The sequence below is a fragment of the Pithys albifrons genome, chromosome 23 (assembly GCF_047495875.1).
Source record: "Pithys albifrons albifrons isolate INPA30051 chromosome 23, PitAlb_v1, whole genome shotgun sequence".
Lineage (NCBI taxonomy): Eukaryota > Metazoa > Chordata > Aves > Passeriformes > Thamnophilidae > Pithys > Pithys albifrons.
In genome coordinates, this window is record NC_092480.1 from 1,897,637 (window position 1) to 1,912,827 (window position 15,191).

Here is a 15,191-nt window from a genome sequence, read left to right on the forward strand (position 1 = left end):
ACAAGCCCACATTGCAGTGTCAGGTCCTGCCTCCCTTGATCCCACTGCTGTAAATCAAACATGGCACTCTTCATGTGGCTTTTAAAGGGAGGGGACTTTGGCTGGGGAGGAAAGGGAGAGGAATATGAAGAAATAAGAGGTCAGGAGCTAAAGGCATATAGAAATATGAAGATTACCTTGGCTTCACTGCAGTGACTTCCATAAGAACTCCTCCTTGTCTCTTTAACCCCAGTTCACCTGCACAGACAGTTCCTTGAGTGCCTCTGTAGATTAGTGAGATATTTCTAATCAATCACAGGGGGATTAATGTCATTGCAAATGGGTTTATTTGTTTAAACCTCTGTAACTTGCTATAAGGTGACATGAGCTCCACCAGAGCTGTGCACAACTCCAGGATTTTGTTTCAGAACCGAGTGACAACGCCAATGTCAACTACGTCCTGTACAAAGGGGATTATTATGTCAGCAATGAGAACATCTTCATGTACAAGGTGGACCCAGAAACGCTGGAAACGAAGGAAAAGGTGTGGGCAGGTGGGATAAGGGAGCCATGGGGCAGAACCTTTAGCCTGGGGTACAGAATCACACCTTGGTGTTCCCAAGAGCAGCTCAGATTCCAAAAGAGTTTGTGTGGAGCAAAGCCATGAGCATCTCTGAGTGCCTGAAAAATCTCCTCAGCAGCAAGGGAGCCCTGGTGGGTGAAGATGCAGTCACTGCCCACTGTGGCAGGAGGGGAGGGACAGACAGAGCTCAGTTCTCTGGACACAGCTCCACTCTGTGCTCTCACTGCCTGTCTGGGCTTGTCTGCACCTGCCAGTGTGTGAAGAGTAACGTGTGTACAGGAAAGAGCCATCACTGCTCTCAATCTGCATTCTGCCCTGTCACTTCACATCCCTTCCCTTTCTTTTGCCTTTCACATCTTTTGAAACTCTCCAAAACTGCCCTTCAAAGTCTTGGCTAGAACTCTGTTACAAATGAGTGAAGTCAATGTAAAGTCAAGTCAAAGCTCAGCTGCCACTTCATTTTCTGCCCTGAGAGCAAATGAACACAAAGTCCCAGAGTTGTTTCCCTGTGTCCTGGGCATTGTCTCACAGGAGCTGGCAGAGGAACATGACCTGTGGAATGTCCCTCTGGCTGCACCCTGAGAAGGGATTTCAATGTTTCCTGGGCTGGACAGCTGTGAGAAGGACTGGGACAGGACTGTGCCTTCCCAAACCAGGATTAACTCCTGTGCCTGTGTCACCACTCACTGTTTGATAGCACAGACTGGCTCAGAGCACCCTCAGATCCTGAGGGAGGTATTCCAGGAGTCCCTCCCTGCCTCCAGGGGCAGCTGTGAGTCATAAGGAAACTCAGTTTACATATTGAGTTGGGTGATTGGCTGTTTGATTCAGTTTGTAAACCAGAGAGTGCAGTGAGGAAAAGACACGTGGGGATTTTTAGGCTGAGTGTTCAGCTCTGTTGAACCATCTTGTCATTAAAAAAAATCCCCTTCAGGCTGCTTTTTAGATGCAGACTGGTATTTTTGGGCTAAGTGAAGAAATGGAAGGGATGACTTCACATGTAAACTCTGATTTGAGACAGGACCTGGTTTTCTAAGCTTCTGGTGTCAGAAACTTGGTGATTTTCTGGGGCAGTGACTGTTCACACATGGGGTTCTAACATGGGGTCCCAGCCAAAATGCTCATGTGGGCAACATTCCCACTTGTGCCATTAGGAATGTTCATGTCTCCCAGGGAATGGTTTGTGCTCTTAGTCCCATTTTACTCATAGGATTAAGACAGAGAGAAATATTAATTTTTCAGGATTTCAGGAAGGACAGACAGATTGAAGAGTTAAGTCCAGCTCCCACCTTATTAACAGTGAATAAAATCTGCTCCTCTTGCTCAGACTTCCATGAAAGTGTCCTTTGGAAAGGCTGTGGCTCTCCAAGGAGCAGCAGGAAGGTTGTCCCTGACTGACCATCCTTGGCATTGCAGGTGGACTGGAGCAGTTTCATTGCAGTGAATGGAGCCACTGCCCACCCTCACTATGAGCCTGATGGCACAACCTACAACATGGGCAATTCCTATGGCAAACATGGTGAGATGGGCATGGCCTGGGGTGGGCACGGGGGACAGGATCCTTCTTGGGGCTGTCTCAAGGAGCAGTGGTGGAAGAAACATCTGTAGAGACTTTGAAATTGCTGTTTCCCTTTGAGTCAAAGTGGTGAGAAGTCAGATTAGTTCTATTTTAGAGGCTCAGTCAGTCCCACAAAAAAGGCTTCTCTCAGCATTTGGTTTGGCCTGTGAATGTCCAACAGATTCTCCTCTCCCAGGCTTTGCTGGAAAACAGCAGAAGGATTTTTAAGTCCCATCCAGTGCTGAAGCCTCAGCTGATGAAATTTAACAACGAGCCACATGATTTTCACTTACAGGGACTTGATAAACACCACAGGGATCCATGCAGGAGAGAAATGGAATTTATTACTCACCTGGCCCGATTGCAGCAGAGCTGAATTTCATGGAATGGTTTCCTTCTTCTCCAAACTGTGGGCATCTAGCTGGGATTTCCTGGCACTGCCATGGCTGCTCAGGGCTGGCATCCACTGGTAGTTAGTTATGTGAAACCCTCCTTTGGCAGGTCTCTGAGGCCACTGCCCTTTACTGGGATTTCTCAGACTGGTTCCAGTTCACTCCACAGTTTCCTACTCCTGATCATTTTTCCTTCATGCTGCTCTCATTTCCTTTTGCCCTGAGCAGTATTTAGCTTTGTGGCACATGATCTTTGCAGCTGGAGAGACCAAGCTCTAGATTATTATTCAAACATGCCATTCTTTCCTGCCCACATGCTCAGATTTATTAAATGGGCACCACCAAGGCTCAGAGTTTTCATTTCCTGTGAATCACAAGCCAGGACCTTGGCTTTGTTCTTGATCCTGCTATTATAGGATAACATAAGGAATGCACTGCAGACAATAAAATGAGCTGGTGCTTTACCAGATCCTTCTTCCTTTTTTTTTTTTCTCTTCTAGATAATCCTATGTAAATTATTTTGAGTGGCTGCTGATTTTCTGTGGAGTTAAGCCATGGCTGTGGTTCCCTGTACTTTTGGGAAACAAGAAGGACAGAGCCTGACTTTGGTTTTATGCCCATGAACAGTCCCAGTGATGCTGAACACCCTTTTCTCCTTTCCAGGGTCCAGCTATAACATCATCCAGGTCCCTCCCCAGAGGTCAAGCTCTAGTGACACATTAGAGGGAGCAAAAGTGCTGTGCTCCATCCCTCCCATGGACAGGGCAAAGCCATCCTACTATCACAGCTTTGGTGAGAATGTTTTCCCTCTCAGACTGGGGATCTGGGCTGGGAGAGGCAGAAAGGGCTGTCCACTGCCCTCTGCCCCTGAGATGTTTTCTCATCTCCTACTTGGGTGTTACCTCCTTCCTTCTCTTTTCAGGGATGACTGAAAATTACATCATTTTCATTGAGCAACCCCTGAAGCTGAACCTGCTGCAGATCATCACTTCCAAACTGCGGGGGAAAACCATTTTTGATGGGATAAACTGGGAGCCTCAGTGCAACACCTACTTCCATGTGGTGAATAAGCACACAGGGGAGGTGAGTGTGCATCTCTGGCCTCTGGAACCTCAGCTCCCAAGAGGAGAGTGCCACAGGAGCTGTAGGAATCAGTCCAGAAGTTACTGGCTTTAGAGCACAGGGGAAGGTTTATTAGAAATGGAATTACTTCATGCATTTCCCTCTCTAATCATTCATGTCTTTGCCAGCCCTAAAGAACAGGCAGAAATAAATAGTTTGGGGTTCATGAGGGGCTGAAATGCAGGAGTATAAAAAGGGCAGTGCCAGCCTGGGGAAGATGCTCCAGGGATGGAGTCAGGACAGCAAGGGGCCTGGCCTGGCCTGATGCCCATTTTGGCTTTTCCTCAGCTGTGTTTTCCTAATTCCTGGCTTAAAGCAGCCCTTCTGCAGTAGCACAGGGACACCCAAAGGCAAATCCCAAGGAATGAGTGGGGGATGGAATGGTGGAGAGAGGGTCAAAGCTCTTTGAGGAGTGGCTGGGAGCTGCAGAGAGGAGATGGAGCCTCTGCTGTGCCCACTGCAGGTGCTCCCAGGGCAGTGGCACACGAAGCCCTTTGTGACTTTCCATCAAATCAACGCCTTTGAGGACCAGGGCTGTGTGGTGCTGGATCTGTGCTGCCAGGATGATGGCACCAGCCTGGCCATGTACAAGCTGCAGAACATGAGGAGGAGTGGGGAGGCTCTGGATCAGGTGAGACTCTGCCCTTTGCCCTGGGATGTGCTGTGGGTGATTCCTTTGCTGTCCCAAGGCTCGGGTTGGTGGAGCGGAGAACGCCTTGGGGGACCACAAAGCCAAGGATGTGACCTGGGGAAAAGAACCATGGCTGTACCAGAACTAAAATGATTATCTATTGATCTGTTGGGTTTCTTTCCTTTTAAATCCCTCAGCAGGGAGTCTCCATGGAGGGTTTGCTTGAAACTCTTCAGCCTGGTGCGTGCCACAGAATGTCCTCCTGTGTAATCCTCGTCCTTGTGTAATGATATTTCCCCCCAAGAAATGATGCAAAACGTGGGTTTGCACGACTTGGAAAGGGGAAAAGAAGAGAAGAAACCCTGTTCTTTAAAGGCATTACTTGGGAAAAGTAGCATTTAATAGGAAAGGCACAGAAACACAAACAGCATGGAAACCCCGATGTTGTTCCTCACAGTCACCCCAAAACAGCACGTTCTAATTAATTACATTTTATGTCCTGCTCTGTCAAAAGCACCATTTAGAGGCTTTATTTTGCACAGGTCACACGTGGGAAGAGTGGGGGTGCTTTCAGTTTCTGGTGCTACAGATGTGATGGTTGGAAACCCACCGTGCTGTGGGGCATGTGCAGGCAGGCCTGAGCTTCCTCTCTGTGCCCTGACATGTCAGTTCTGACCTGAACACACAACTCTGACCCCTCCAGCTCAGTGGCTTCTGCTTGCCTTGGTTGGTTTTGTTCCAAATGTGCTTTGAACATCCTCCAGTGCAGCAGAGCGTTAAGACAACTGTTTGCTCTGCAAACTGCTCCCAGCTCCTGTCCATCCTTCCCTGGGCACAGATCTGACTGAAGGTGTCTTTATGTAAACATCAGGCTCGTGTTTCCAGCACCCACACTCTTTGACTGGCAGTCCATAACCATTAAACTGCACACACACAAGCCCTTTCAGAACAGAGTCTAAAACTTAGGTCACACCAGCAGCCTAAGGCATGTCTGAGCATGACTTGTCTCTGGCCCTGAGCCATGCTTGGTGCTTTTTCTTGATTACTGAACCATATTTGTCTGGCAGAGTTCCTCAGCTGCAGTTACATGAACCATAAAAGTTTTGAAAAGTTTCAGGATTAACACATATGATTAAAGTGAAGTTTCACATTGAACTGGGGAGGTACAGACTGAAGTAACTGAAAAACACCAAAGCAGGGTCCTTGTCACCTGTTCTATTTAGAAGGCTTAATCTGTGGGAATATGATGGGTTCTAACCTTGGCTTGAACAGAACTTTTGTGGCAGTGGTGGGATTATTCCTCTTGCGGCAGTGGTGGGATTATTCCTCTTGTGGCAGTGGTGGAATTATGCCTCTTGTTGCAGTGGTGGAATTATTCCTCTCGTGGCAGTGGTGGGATTATTCCTCTCGTGGCAGTAGTGGGATTATTCCTTTTGTGGCAGTGATGGGATTATTCCTCTCGTGGCAGTGGTGGAATTATTCCTCTTGTGGCAGTGGTGGGATTATTCCTTTTGTGGCAGTGATGGGATTATTCCTTTTGTGGCAGTGGTGGGATTATTCCTCTTGTGACAGTGGTGGAATTATTCCTCTCGTGGCAGTGGTGGAATTATTCCTCTTGTGACAGTGGTGGAATTATTCCTCTTGTGGCAGTGGTGGAATTAATTATTACTCTTGTGGCAGTGGTGGAATTACTCCTCTTGTGGCAGTGGTGGGATTATTCCTCTTGTGGCAGTGGTGGGATTATTCCTCTTGTGGCAGTGGTGGAATTATTCCTCTTGTGACAGTGGAGGAATTAATTATTCCTCTTGTGGCAGTGGTGGAATTAATTATTCCTCTTGTTGCAGTGGTGGAATTATTCCTCTCGTGGCAGTGGTGGGATTACTCCTCTCGTGGCAGTGGTGGGATTACTCCTCTTGTGGCAGTGGTGGGATTATTCCTCTCGTGGCAGTGGTGGGATTACTCCTCTTGTGGCAGTGGTGGGATTACTCCTCTTGTGGCAGTGGTGGGATTATTCCTCTTGTGCAGCCCACAGGATGTCTGTCACTCTGGGGGCTGCTGGTTTGCCCTCCCCTTTGCTCCTCAAGCACATCCACCATTCCCCTGGACTCCAAACATGAATCCTGTGTACCTGAGGATGGCAGAGGGCAATCCTGCAGGCTGAGGTCAGGCTCTGCACTGAGGGACAGCAGTGTCCTGCCTGCCTCACATCCAGGGGAGAGGGAGCCCTCTCCTCACAGTGCTGGAGAGCAGTGTAAGTCTGTTCTGACTAAAGTCTGGTGCAGTGTGTGTGTCCCAGTGCTGGATTTGGAGGATCATGGAGTGATTTGCACACCCACCTCAGTATTAATTACTGTGAAAGCAATTCTGACCCTTTTAATTGCATGTCTTTTGCTTTTCTGCTCTAAAGGATTGGAATGTGCAGAGAGCTTCTTTCTGTGATGAGTTTCTCCTTCCCAGAGCTGGGTAAAACACAGAACAGAAAGAAGAATAAGATTTTAGGGGTGGGAGGAATGTCTAAACTTCAGAATTGTTCCCCAAAGCTGCATTTAGCCTGCAATGTCTCTCCTCTCTCCATCCTCATGACTCCCTGTCTCTGGGACAGGTTTATGCCTCAGTGCCCAGAGCTTTCCCTCGCCGCTTTGTGCTCCCTCTGAACGTGGGTCCAGACACAGCTGTGGGGAAGAACCTGAACCCACTGCCCTACACCTTGGCCAGGGCTGTGAAAGGTGCAGATGGCAAGGTATGTACTGAAGGCTGGCATAGCAGTTGCCATCCTGTACCACCGTCTGCCCAGATCTATAAACACTTCCCTGCTGTGGTTCTGGGACCAGCCTGGTGTTCTGCCCTGTCAGAGCTAAACCAACACTTGTGTGGTACATATTTCTTCCAGGTCTGGTGTACACATGAAAATCTCCACCCTGAGGGCTTTGAGAAGGTCGGGGGATTGGAGTTCCCCCAGATCAACTACTCGGGGTACAACGGGAGGAGGTACCGGTACTTCTACGGGTGTGGATTTGGGCATTTGGTTGGAGATTCCTTGATCAAGGTTGATGTGGAGACCAAGAATTTCAAGGTGAATTGAAGTCAGATTATCCTCTTTCAGCAATGGGAGTCATTCCACTGAACTGGCTTTGAAAATATGTCATTTTCTAGGGGGTTTAGGGGTCTTTGGGTGGGTCTGGGATGAGATTCCTGGTTTCATCTCTCACCTTATGAACATGGCACACTTTAATATTAAATAGGACAGGATGGCACCCTCAGGCTCCTGGAGCCAAAAGGATCAATTAAAAGGTTGAACCCTAAGGTTCTTGGGGCACAGAGTGTGCCTGGGTGTCTCTGTGGGGAGCACTCTAACCAGCAGCTCTGCTAACTGTGGTAGACAAGTATTAATGACACGAAACTCCTCCATATGTTGCTGTGCCTGCAGATCTGGCAGGAGGAGGGATCCTACCCCTCCGAGCCCGTGTTTGTGCCAGTGCCTGATGCCACGGCAGAGGACAGTGGAGTCATCTTGTCTGTTGTGGTCTCCCCCACTGAGGTAACTTACTGCTGGTCCTTTGTCAAAGTCACATAGCATTAGATATGCTTTTTAAACCACAAATCTGAGGCTGAGGCTCCCTGGCAGATCATTCCTTGCTGCCCAGGAGTGTTCCTTGGGATGTCAGTGTTTCCTGAGTGGCTCCTGTGACTCTCAGTGCTCCTGGCCAGTGCCTGACAGGCTCAGTCTGGATGGCCTGGCTGGACACTTGGGCTCCCTTGTGTGCATCAGGCTGGACAGTGGCATGAAGTTGAGCCTGGACATTCATTCTGGCTTTCTTGCCACCCTGCAGAACCAAAGTGCTTTCCTGCTTGTCCTGGATGCAGAGACCTTCAGAGAGCTGGGCCGAGCAGAAGTGCCAGTGCCAATGCCTTATGGATTCCATGGCATCTTCACTGCCCACTGACTGGACACCTGGTCACCTCCTGCCACTCAGGGCCAAGCCAGGCTCAGAGAGAAACCTCCGCTGCTTGTACCTCCCACTCGGTGTTGTGGCTGGGATGAGGGAACTGCTTTTTCTCCATCAGAACCTCGGAGTTACTCCTGTGTTCCTAATTATACACAGCTATGGGGATGAGGAAGGCAGAAGCCTCTTCACTCAGCAGCCCACTGCTTTATCTTAATTCTTTTACTACCTTGATAGACCAGCTAGCAGCAGCTCCCAAAGGATGCCATGCTGAGGCTTGCAAGGGAGAAAATGGAAACTAAGAAGTTCTTTACTACCTTGATAGACCAGCTAGCAGCAGCTCCCAAAGGATGCCATGCTGAGGCAAGGGAGAATGGAAACTAGGAATTTGCTTTACTGCCTTGATAGACCAGCTAGCAGCAGCTCCCAAAGGATGCCATGCTGAGGTTTGCAAAGGAGATAAATGGAAACTAAGAATATTTTTACTGCCTTGGTAGACCAGGTAGTAGCTCATAAAGGATGCCATGCTGAGGCTTGCAAGGGAGAAAATGGAACCCAAGATGACCTTTCCTGTCCTTTCACAGCAATGTGCTCTGAAGGGAACTTTGATGCTCAGGGCAGTGACTTTGGCTGAAATAAGTAAAGCAGGAGAGGAGTACAAGTGACCTGTACCAGGTGGGTGCAGTGGAGGGGTGTGATTTCACCCTCAGTGCATCCAGGTTGCCTTCAGGGAGCTCCAGGATGCAGATGCAGATGCTCAGAGGCTGTACTTGTTCTTTTCTCTGTACTTTAGCAGTGCCCCTAAATAAAACCTGGTGAAGTTTCTTCCTCTCTTTCCCTGCCCTCATGTGGTCATGTAGACATGCAGGACACATCACCACCCTCCTGTTGAAACAGCAGAGCAGGACACAGCTCTGTGGCTCACTGTGCCAGTGTGAAAGACACACAACTCCACTGTGGCCTTGGTATCCCTTTGGTCTTAAGTAGAGCAGATCCAATTCCAGCTGTATCCAGGCTTTTCCAGCTGTTGGCCTCTGGGCTGTGGGTGGGTCCATTCTGCAGCACTTCACTTGCAGGCTCTGCCTCTAAATACACTGGGGAAAGTCTCCAGGAGACTGGATTCCCCTCCTGGCTTAAAGACTTTTTGTATTTCTTCATTGTGAGGAGCCTGGAGAATGATTTGAACAATTTCCTTGAGCAGAAAACGAACCCTTGTGCCCCAGGGGCTTTATCTCCTCTGACTTTTCTTCCCCTTCCTAACAGGTCTGGGGAAAAGGCAAGGGGAGGAAAAAGGGTTGTCCCTCAGGGCTCTGCCCTGGGAGAGGCAGGGGAGGCTCAGGCTGGTCAAAGCCACTAGATGGCAAACACCTCCTGTCGCTGGTGCCGCAGCAGTGCCACCCTCCTGCCGCCTCTGTGCCGCTGGCTGTGTCACCCGCGGAACCGCCCGCGTGTAGGCAGGGAGCGAGGGGCAGGGATAGGGACAGGGAGCGAGGGGAAGGGACAGGGGCAGGGAGCGAGGGGCAGGGACAGGGACAGGGAGCGAGGGGCAGGGACAGGGGCAGGGAGCGAGGGGCAGGGAGCGAGGGGAAGGGACAGAGGCAGGGAGCGAGGGGCAGGGACAGGGGCAGGGACAGGGGCAGGGAGCGAGGGGAAGGGAGCGAGGGGAAGGGACAGAGGCAGGGAGCGAGGGGCAGGGACAGGGGCAGGGACAGGGGCAGGGAGCGAGGGGCAGGGACAGGGACAGGGAGCGAGGGGCAGGGAGCGAGGGGCAGGGACAGGGGCAGGGAGCGAGGGGAAGGGACAGGGGCAGGGAGCGAGGGGCAGGGACAGGGACAGGGAGCGAGGGGCAGGGAGCGAGGGGCAGGGACAGGGGCAGGGAGCGAGGGGCAGGGAGCGAGGGGCAGGGACAGGGGCAGGGACAGGGGCAGGGAGCGAGGGGCAGGGACAGGGGCAGGGAGCGAGGGGCAGGGAGAGAGGGGCAGGGACAGGAGCAGGGAGCGAGGGGCAGGGACAGGGGCAGGGACAGGGGCAGGGATAGGGGCAGGGACAGGGGCAGGGAGCGAGGGGAAGGGACAGAGGCAGGGAGCGAGGGGAAGGGAGCAATGGGAAGAGACAGATGGGCAGGGACAGAGGTGCAGAGTCCGAGTGGTCCGAGCGCTGGGCACATTCGCGTCCCGCGGAGCCGCAGCATCCCTGGTGGGCGCGTCCCGCGGGCGGTGCCGCCGCTCCCGCCCCGCCCCGGGGATGGAGCCGCCCGGTCCAGCCCCTGTCCGGCCCCCCTCCCGCCCCTGTCCAGCCCCTGTCCGGCCCCTGTCCAGCCCCTCTCCCGCCCCTGTCCGGCCCCTCTCCCGCCCCAGTCCGGCCCCGCGATGTCGCCGCGCTCCGCCCGCCTGGCGCGGCTGTCGCGCTCCGTCACCTTCAGCGCCTGCCACCGCCTGCACAGGTGAGCGGCCCCGGCAGCGCCCAGCCCAGCCCGGCACAGCCCAGCCCAGCTCGGCACAGCCCGGCACAGCCCGGCCTGGCCCCGCTCCCCTCTCCGAGCCGCCCCAATTGGCGCTTCCCTGTTCTCGCTGGCTCAGCCCCTTCCCTGCGCTTACCCATCAGCGCCCGCTGGGTTTGAGCAGAACTGCAGCTCTTTGTGTGAACACAAGGAATGAGACTCGCGGGCTGCAAACATCGCCCAGTCTGTGCCTCCCTAATCTGTGCGCTTTTTTCCCCTCGAGATTTGCGTATTCCCAAAGAGCGCCTTGGCCGGAGCTCAGGGAGCGCTTGGATATGATGCTCCCAGGAACAGGGTGGGACGCTTGGGATGGTCCTGAGCGGGGCTGAGGGTTGGACTCGATCATCCCTGGGGGTCTCTTCCAATCCAGCATTCTGTGAAATCCCTGACAGGAGTGGGGTCGGGCTCTTCTCTAAGGCAACCAGAGAGAAGATGAGCACAGAGTTTTAAACTGCGCCAGGGGAGGTTTGGGTTGGACATAAAGAAGAATTTCATCACAGAAAGGGTGTCAGGCATTGGAAGGGGCTGCCCAGGGAGGTTTGGAGTGCCCATCCCTGGAGGTGTCCAAGGAAAGCTTGGATGTGGCACTCAGTGCTCTGGGCTGGGGCATAAGGGGCTGATCACGTTGGACTTGATGGTCTCACAGATCTTTTCCAACCTAATTGATTCTGTGATATGCCTAAAACATGCCTTGACCTGAAACACTCCTCAGAGCAGGCACTTGAATTGCTTCAAAAGGAAGTATCAAAGAGAGAAGTCATCCTTTGTAGTTCTTGGAGAAGCTCCCTGAGCTTTGTTAATTAATAGCAAATACTGATATGCACAGTTTGCTCCGGGCACTTCCTCCTGAGAGTGAAGGCTGGACATTTCATGTGCTGGACATTTATATACCAGTGTTGGGCAGATGTTATGAAACAGACACAAAACCACAGCAAAAAACACCCTCTCTGTTTTCAACAGCACGTTTTCATGGGCCAAATACTATCCTGGTTTTGTTTGTGCCTCCTGAGTAGGAGAAGGCAGTGGGTTAAATTTGGGAGAGGGATAGACAGAGGCCTAGAAGTGAAGCCATGAAGATCTGGAGTGGATCCTGACATGCCATGTCTGTCTTTCTCACAGTAAATCACTGAGTGATGAAGAAAACCTGAAGCTGTTTGGGAAATGCAACAACCCAAATGGCCATGGACACAACTATAAAGGTGAGGAGCTGACTTCCATCCTCACCCACACAGTGATGGGCAGAGGCTGCTCTCAGGGTGTGAATAACCCAGAGGAGAGCTGGGCCGCTCATGGCTCACTCTGATGGGTTTAGTGGCTGCTTTTATGGTTTTTTTTAAGAATTAGAAAGAAGCCTCAGCAGCAGGGGGTTGAAGAATAGATTTGCCATCTATTCAGCTGAATAGATAATAAATATCTATCTCAAAATGTCACTTCATAAATCAAACTACTTGTTTACACTCTGCAAAGTCATTGTGATTTGAATGAGGATTTTTCTAAGCAAAAGGCACGCAAATTAAACAGCCTGTGAACATTATTTGAATGTTGTTTTCACAAGTTGTTTTACTCCCTACACACTGAGCACACAGAATTAGACCTCTCCAGTTCCTGGCCTGGCTGCCCCTTGCATTGTATTGTAGGTGCCCCAAAAACTTTGCTCAGAGCTCCTTGCTGTACCAGAGAAGACACGTCAGAGGGTGCTGAAATGAAGACCTGGCCCTCAATTTATAGCTGATTTACAGGCACGACAGTTCTGCTTCTGAGAGGGGTGTCAAACATTTCATCCCTTACTCTCCTTCTCTGCTTTCCATTATGTCAGCAGATTTTCAGAACCTGCCCCCACATCTTGTGTCTGGGGGTCTGGGGATGGGCTGGGCACCCAGGGGGGCTGCACTGTCCTGAACTTTGCTGTTCAGGAGTCTCTACCTCGAGGGGCAAGGCACAGCCTATCCTAGGAGGAGTCATCCACTCTTGTTCTACAGGGAGGACAGTTTGGGCATCAGACCTTGGGGAAGGATTTCCTTCACGAGCTGGGTGACTCTGAGTTATTGTTTTTATGGAGTTTTATAAAACCAGCCCCACTTTTGAGTGCTGGGACCCCTGTGGCTGAGCAGTGACTGGCTTGTCTGTCCCCATTAGCAGCATGTTTGGGTTTAGGTTCCTGCCTCCTGGTGACCTCATGCTCTCTTTGTTTGCAGTTACAGTCACTGTGCGTGGAGAGGTGAGTGCAGGCAACGCTTTTCTCTCCTCCTGAGGGGCAGGACTGGTGGGTCTCCCTGTTCCACACAGCTGCAGTTCTGCCTCAGTGGCTGCATTTCCCAGAGTGTTTGTGGGAACTCTGCACACACCACAGAAGGTTTGCCACGATCACTGTCCTGTTCACTTTGTCTCTGATAGGGAATTGCTGGAGCCTTCCCTGGAAGGGAGAATGCCCTGGGCTCTGTTTTGTCCCTGCTGGTTCAACAGAGCAGTTTAATGCCTGTTTTCCTGCTTATCAACACTCCAGATTGTTGCTTGAAGACTCTTTCAGTGAGTGGTTCCTCCCTGGAGTCAGCTTTTAAGAGAGAGTGGAACCACTGGAGCTGTTTGTAGGCTGTGTGAGGTCTTTGGGAACATCCCAGGAGTAGAGCTGGAACTCTGTGACAGTAGTGAGATATTTCTCTTGTGGCTCAGCTGACCTGAGCAGATATTCTTGTCTGATTCAGGTGACAGGGATGTGTTCAGGCTGCTGATCTCCCCTCTGCTTTCCCTGCAGATTGACCCTGTCTCAGGAATGGTTATGAACCTGGCAGAGCTGAAGGAATATCTGCAGGTAATGGCACTGTTTTCCTGCATGTCCCCTGGGAGGATTGATTAGAGCTCAGTGCCAGAGTGGAGAGACATGGGGAGATGATGATGGCAGGAAATAAAAAAGAAATAAAGGAATGATTTAAGACTAAAATGCTTTAGCAGTGCCATGTCTCCAGCTGGGAATTTCACAGCTGGATTGTTACCCTTTCTCTTACATACTTTCCAGTCCCATTTGCATGGTTATTTGAACCTCAGCTCCACTGGCCAGCTGGGACAAGGTTCTCCCTGCTCTCTCTGCAGGAGGCAGTCATGGATCCACTTGACCACAAAAACCTGGACAAGGATGTGCCATACTTTGCTGAGGTGGTGAGGTGGGTGCTGGGGACTCCTCGTGGGGTTTGGCTGCAGGGAGAGGAACATCTCCAAGGCTTGGCCCTACCTCTGAAAGGCTGCAGGGACAGGAGTATCATACCCTGAGATCAGCTCAGTTGGTTAAAACTTGGTTGCAACAATGCCAAGGTCACGGGTTCAATCCTCTGTGTGGGCCATTGAATTAAGGGTTTGACTCGATGATCCTTGTGGGTCCCTTCCAGCTCAGAAGAGTCTGTGATTCTGTGATCTCCGAGACTTGGCCCTCCCTCTGAAAGGCTGCAGGGACAGGAACATCTCCAAGGCTTGGCCCTACCTCTGAAGGGCTGCCTGTGTGTTGAAACCCCTCTGTGACCTCCCTGGGCCCATCACAGATGGGAGCTGCTCCTCAGACCTCCTTTCCCCCATGTTTCTGGCAGTGGTGGCAGCCCCACCTCGTTCAGGTGTCCCCAGGTGGTCCCCAGTGTCCCCCAGCCCATCGTGCCCAGCTCCCCTGGGCTCTGACCCTGCTCCTGTTTCCCCCTCAGCACCACGGAGAACGTCGCAGTGTTCATCTGGGAGAACCTCCAGAGGCTCCTGCCCTCGGGAATTCTCTATAAGGTGAAGGTGTGTGAGACAGACCAGAACGTTGTGGTTTATAAAGGAGAAGAAACAACGGCTGAGAAGTGAAATGCTGCTGCCTGATCAGATCAGTGGATTATTTCAGCCTTGCCCTGTGTTTCCTACACTTAGACCTTGGCTCTGTATTACATAAAGACAAATACACAAGAATTCTTGCAATCCAACCGTTCTGGTTCTCACATTTGGTTGATTTTTTTCTCAAGACGTTCCCTTGTTGCAAACCCAAACCACCTGTAACTGTGCCATGTTAAATAAAGCAGCTTCTGAGAGAGGAGGTGACCTGGCCAAATGAAATGTCCTGTGCAGTCACAAAAGGCTTTGGGTTTTCTCTAATTAAACATTAAATTAATTTATTATATTTAATAATGTGGGCTTTGATGTTGTTGTGCTTCTTGATCAAATAGAGAAACATTTTTGAGAATGAGGACTGTCTGATTATCCTTTTTCTCATCATTTAACATCCTGTGCTCCAGGCTCCTTCCTCCCTGGGGCTGGCAGGTCTTTCTCTGTGTGAGGAGCTGCTCTGGTGAGCACTGCAGTTCTTTACAAAGCACTTTCTGAGCCCAAGTGAAGAGCCACAGAGAGTGGGGTGTGGATGTGAATCACCAGGACAGGCTGAGGAACTGCCAAGTGCCTCTGCCCTGGTGCTGCCACTGCCCTGGGGGGTGGGTGGAAGTGCCAGGAGGGGAGGGTGACCCTGAAATC

General features: G+C 51.2%; 2 protein-coding genes across 2 annotated transcripts in view; both read left to right on the forward strand.

The window, feature by feature from the left end:
* Positions 1 to 9,044, forward strand: part of BCO2 (beta-carotene oxygenase 2) — a 19,306-nt gene extending 10,262 nt beyond the window's left edge. Inside the window, exons 4-12 of the mRNA XM_071576356.1 lie at positions 408 to 523; positions 1,979 to 2,081; positions 3,176 to 3,304; positions 3,435 to 3,595; positions 4,098 to 4,265; positions 6,868 to 7,005; positions 7,156 to 7,338; positions 7,693 to 7,803; positions 8,096 to 9,044. Coding sequence (XP_071432457.1) covers positions 408 to 523; positions 1,979 to 2,081; positions 3,176 to 3,304; positions 3,435 to 3,595; positions 4,098 to 4,265; positions 6,868 to 7,005; positions 7,156 to 7,338; positions 7,693 to 7,803; positions 8,096 to 8,209 — 1,223 coding nt within the window. The 3' untranslated portion in view covers positions 8,210 to 9,044. The remainder of the gene's footprint in view (positions 1 to 407; positions 524 to 1,978; positions 2,082 to 3,175; positions 3,305 to 3,434; positions 3,596 to 4,097; positions 4,266 to 6,867; positions 7,006 to 7,155; positions 7,339 to 7,692; positions 7,804 to 8,095) is intronic.
* A 1,491-nt stretch (positions 9,045 to 10,535) lies between these two features.
* On the forward strand, positions 10,536 to 14,886 carry PTS (6-pyruvoyltetrahydropterin synthase). The gene is made up of 6 exons (XM_071576197.1): positions 10,536 to 10,652; positions 11,829 to 11,908; positions 12,905 to 12,927; positions 13,462 to 13,518; positions 13,797 to 13,867; positions 14,393 to 14,886. Exons 1-6 carry the CDS (start codon positions 10,579 to 10,581, stop codon positions 14,532 to 14,534), a joined length of 447 nt encoding a protein of 148 aa, XP_071432298.1. The 5' UTR covers positions 10,536 to 10,578; the 3' UTR covers positions 14,535 to 14,886.
* The last annotated feature ends 305 nt before the right edge of the window (positions 14,887 to 15,191 follow it).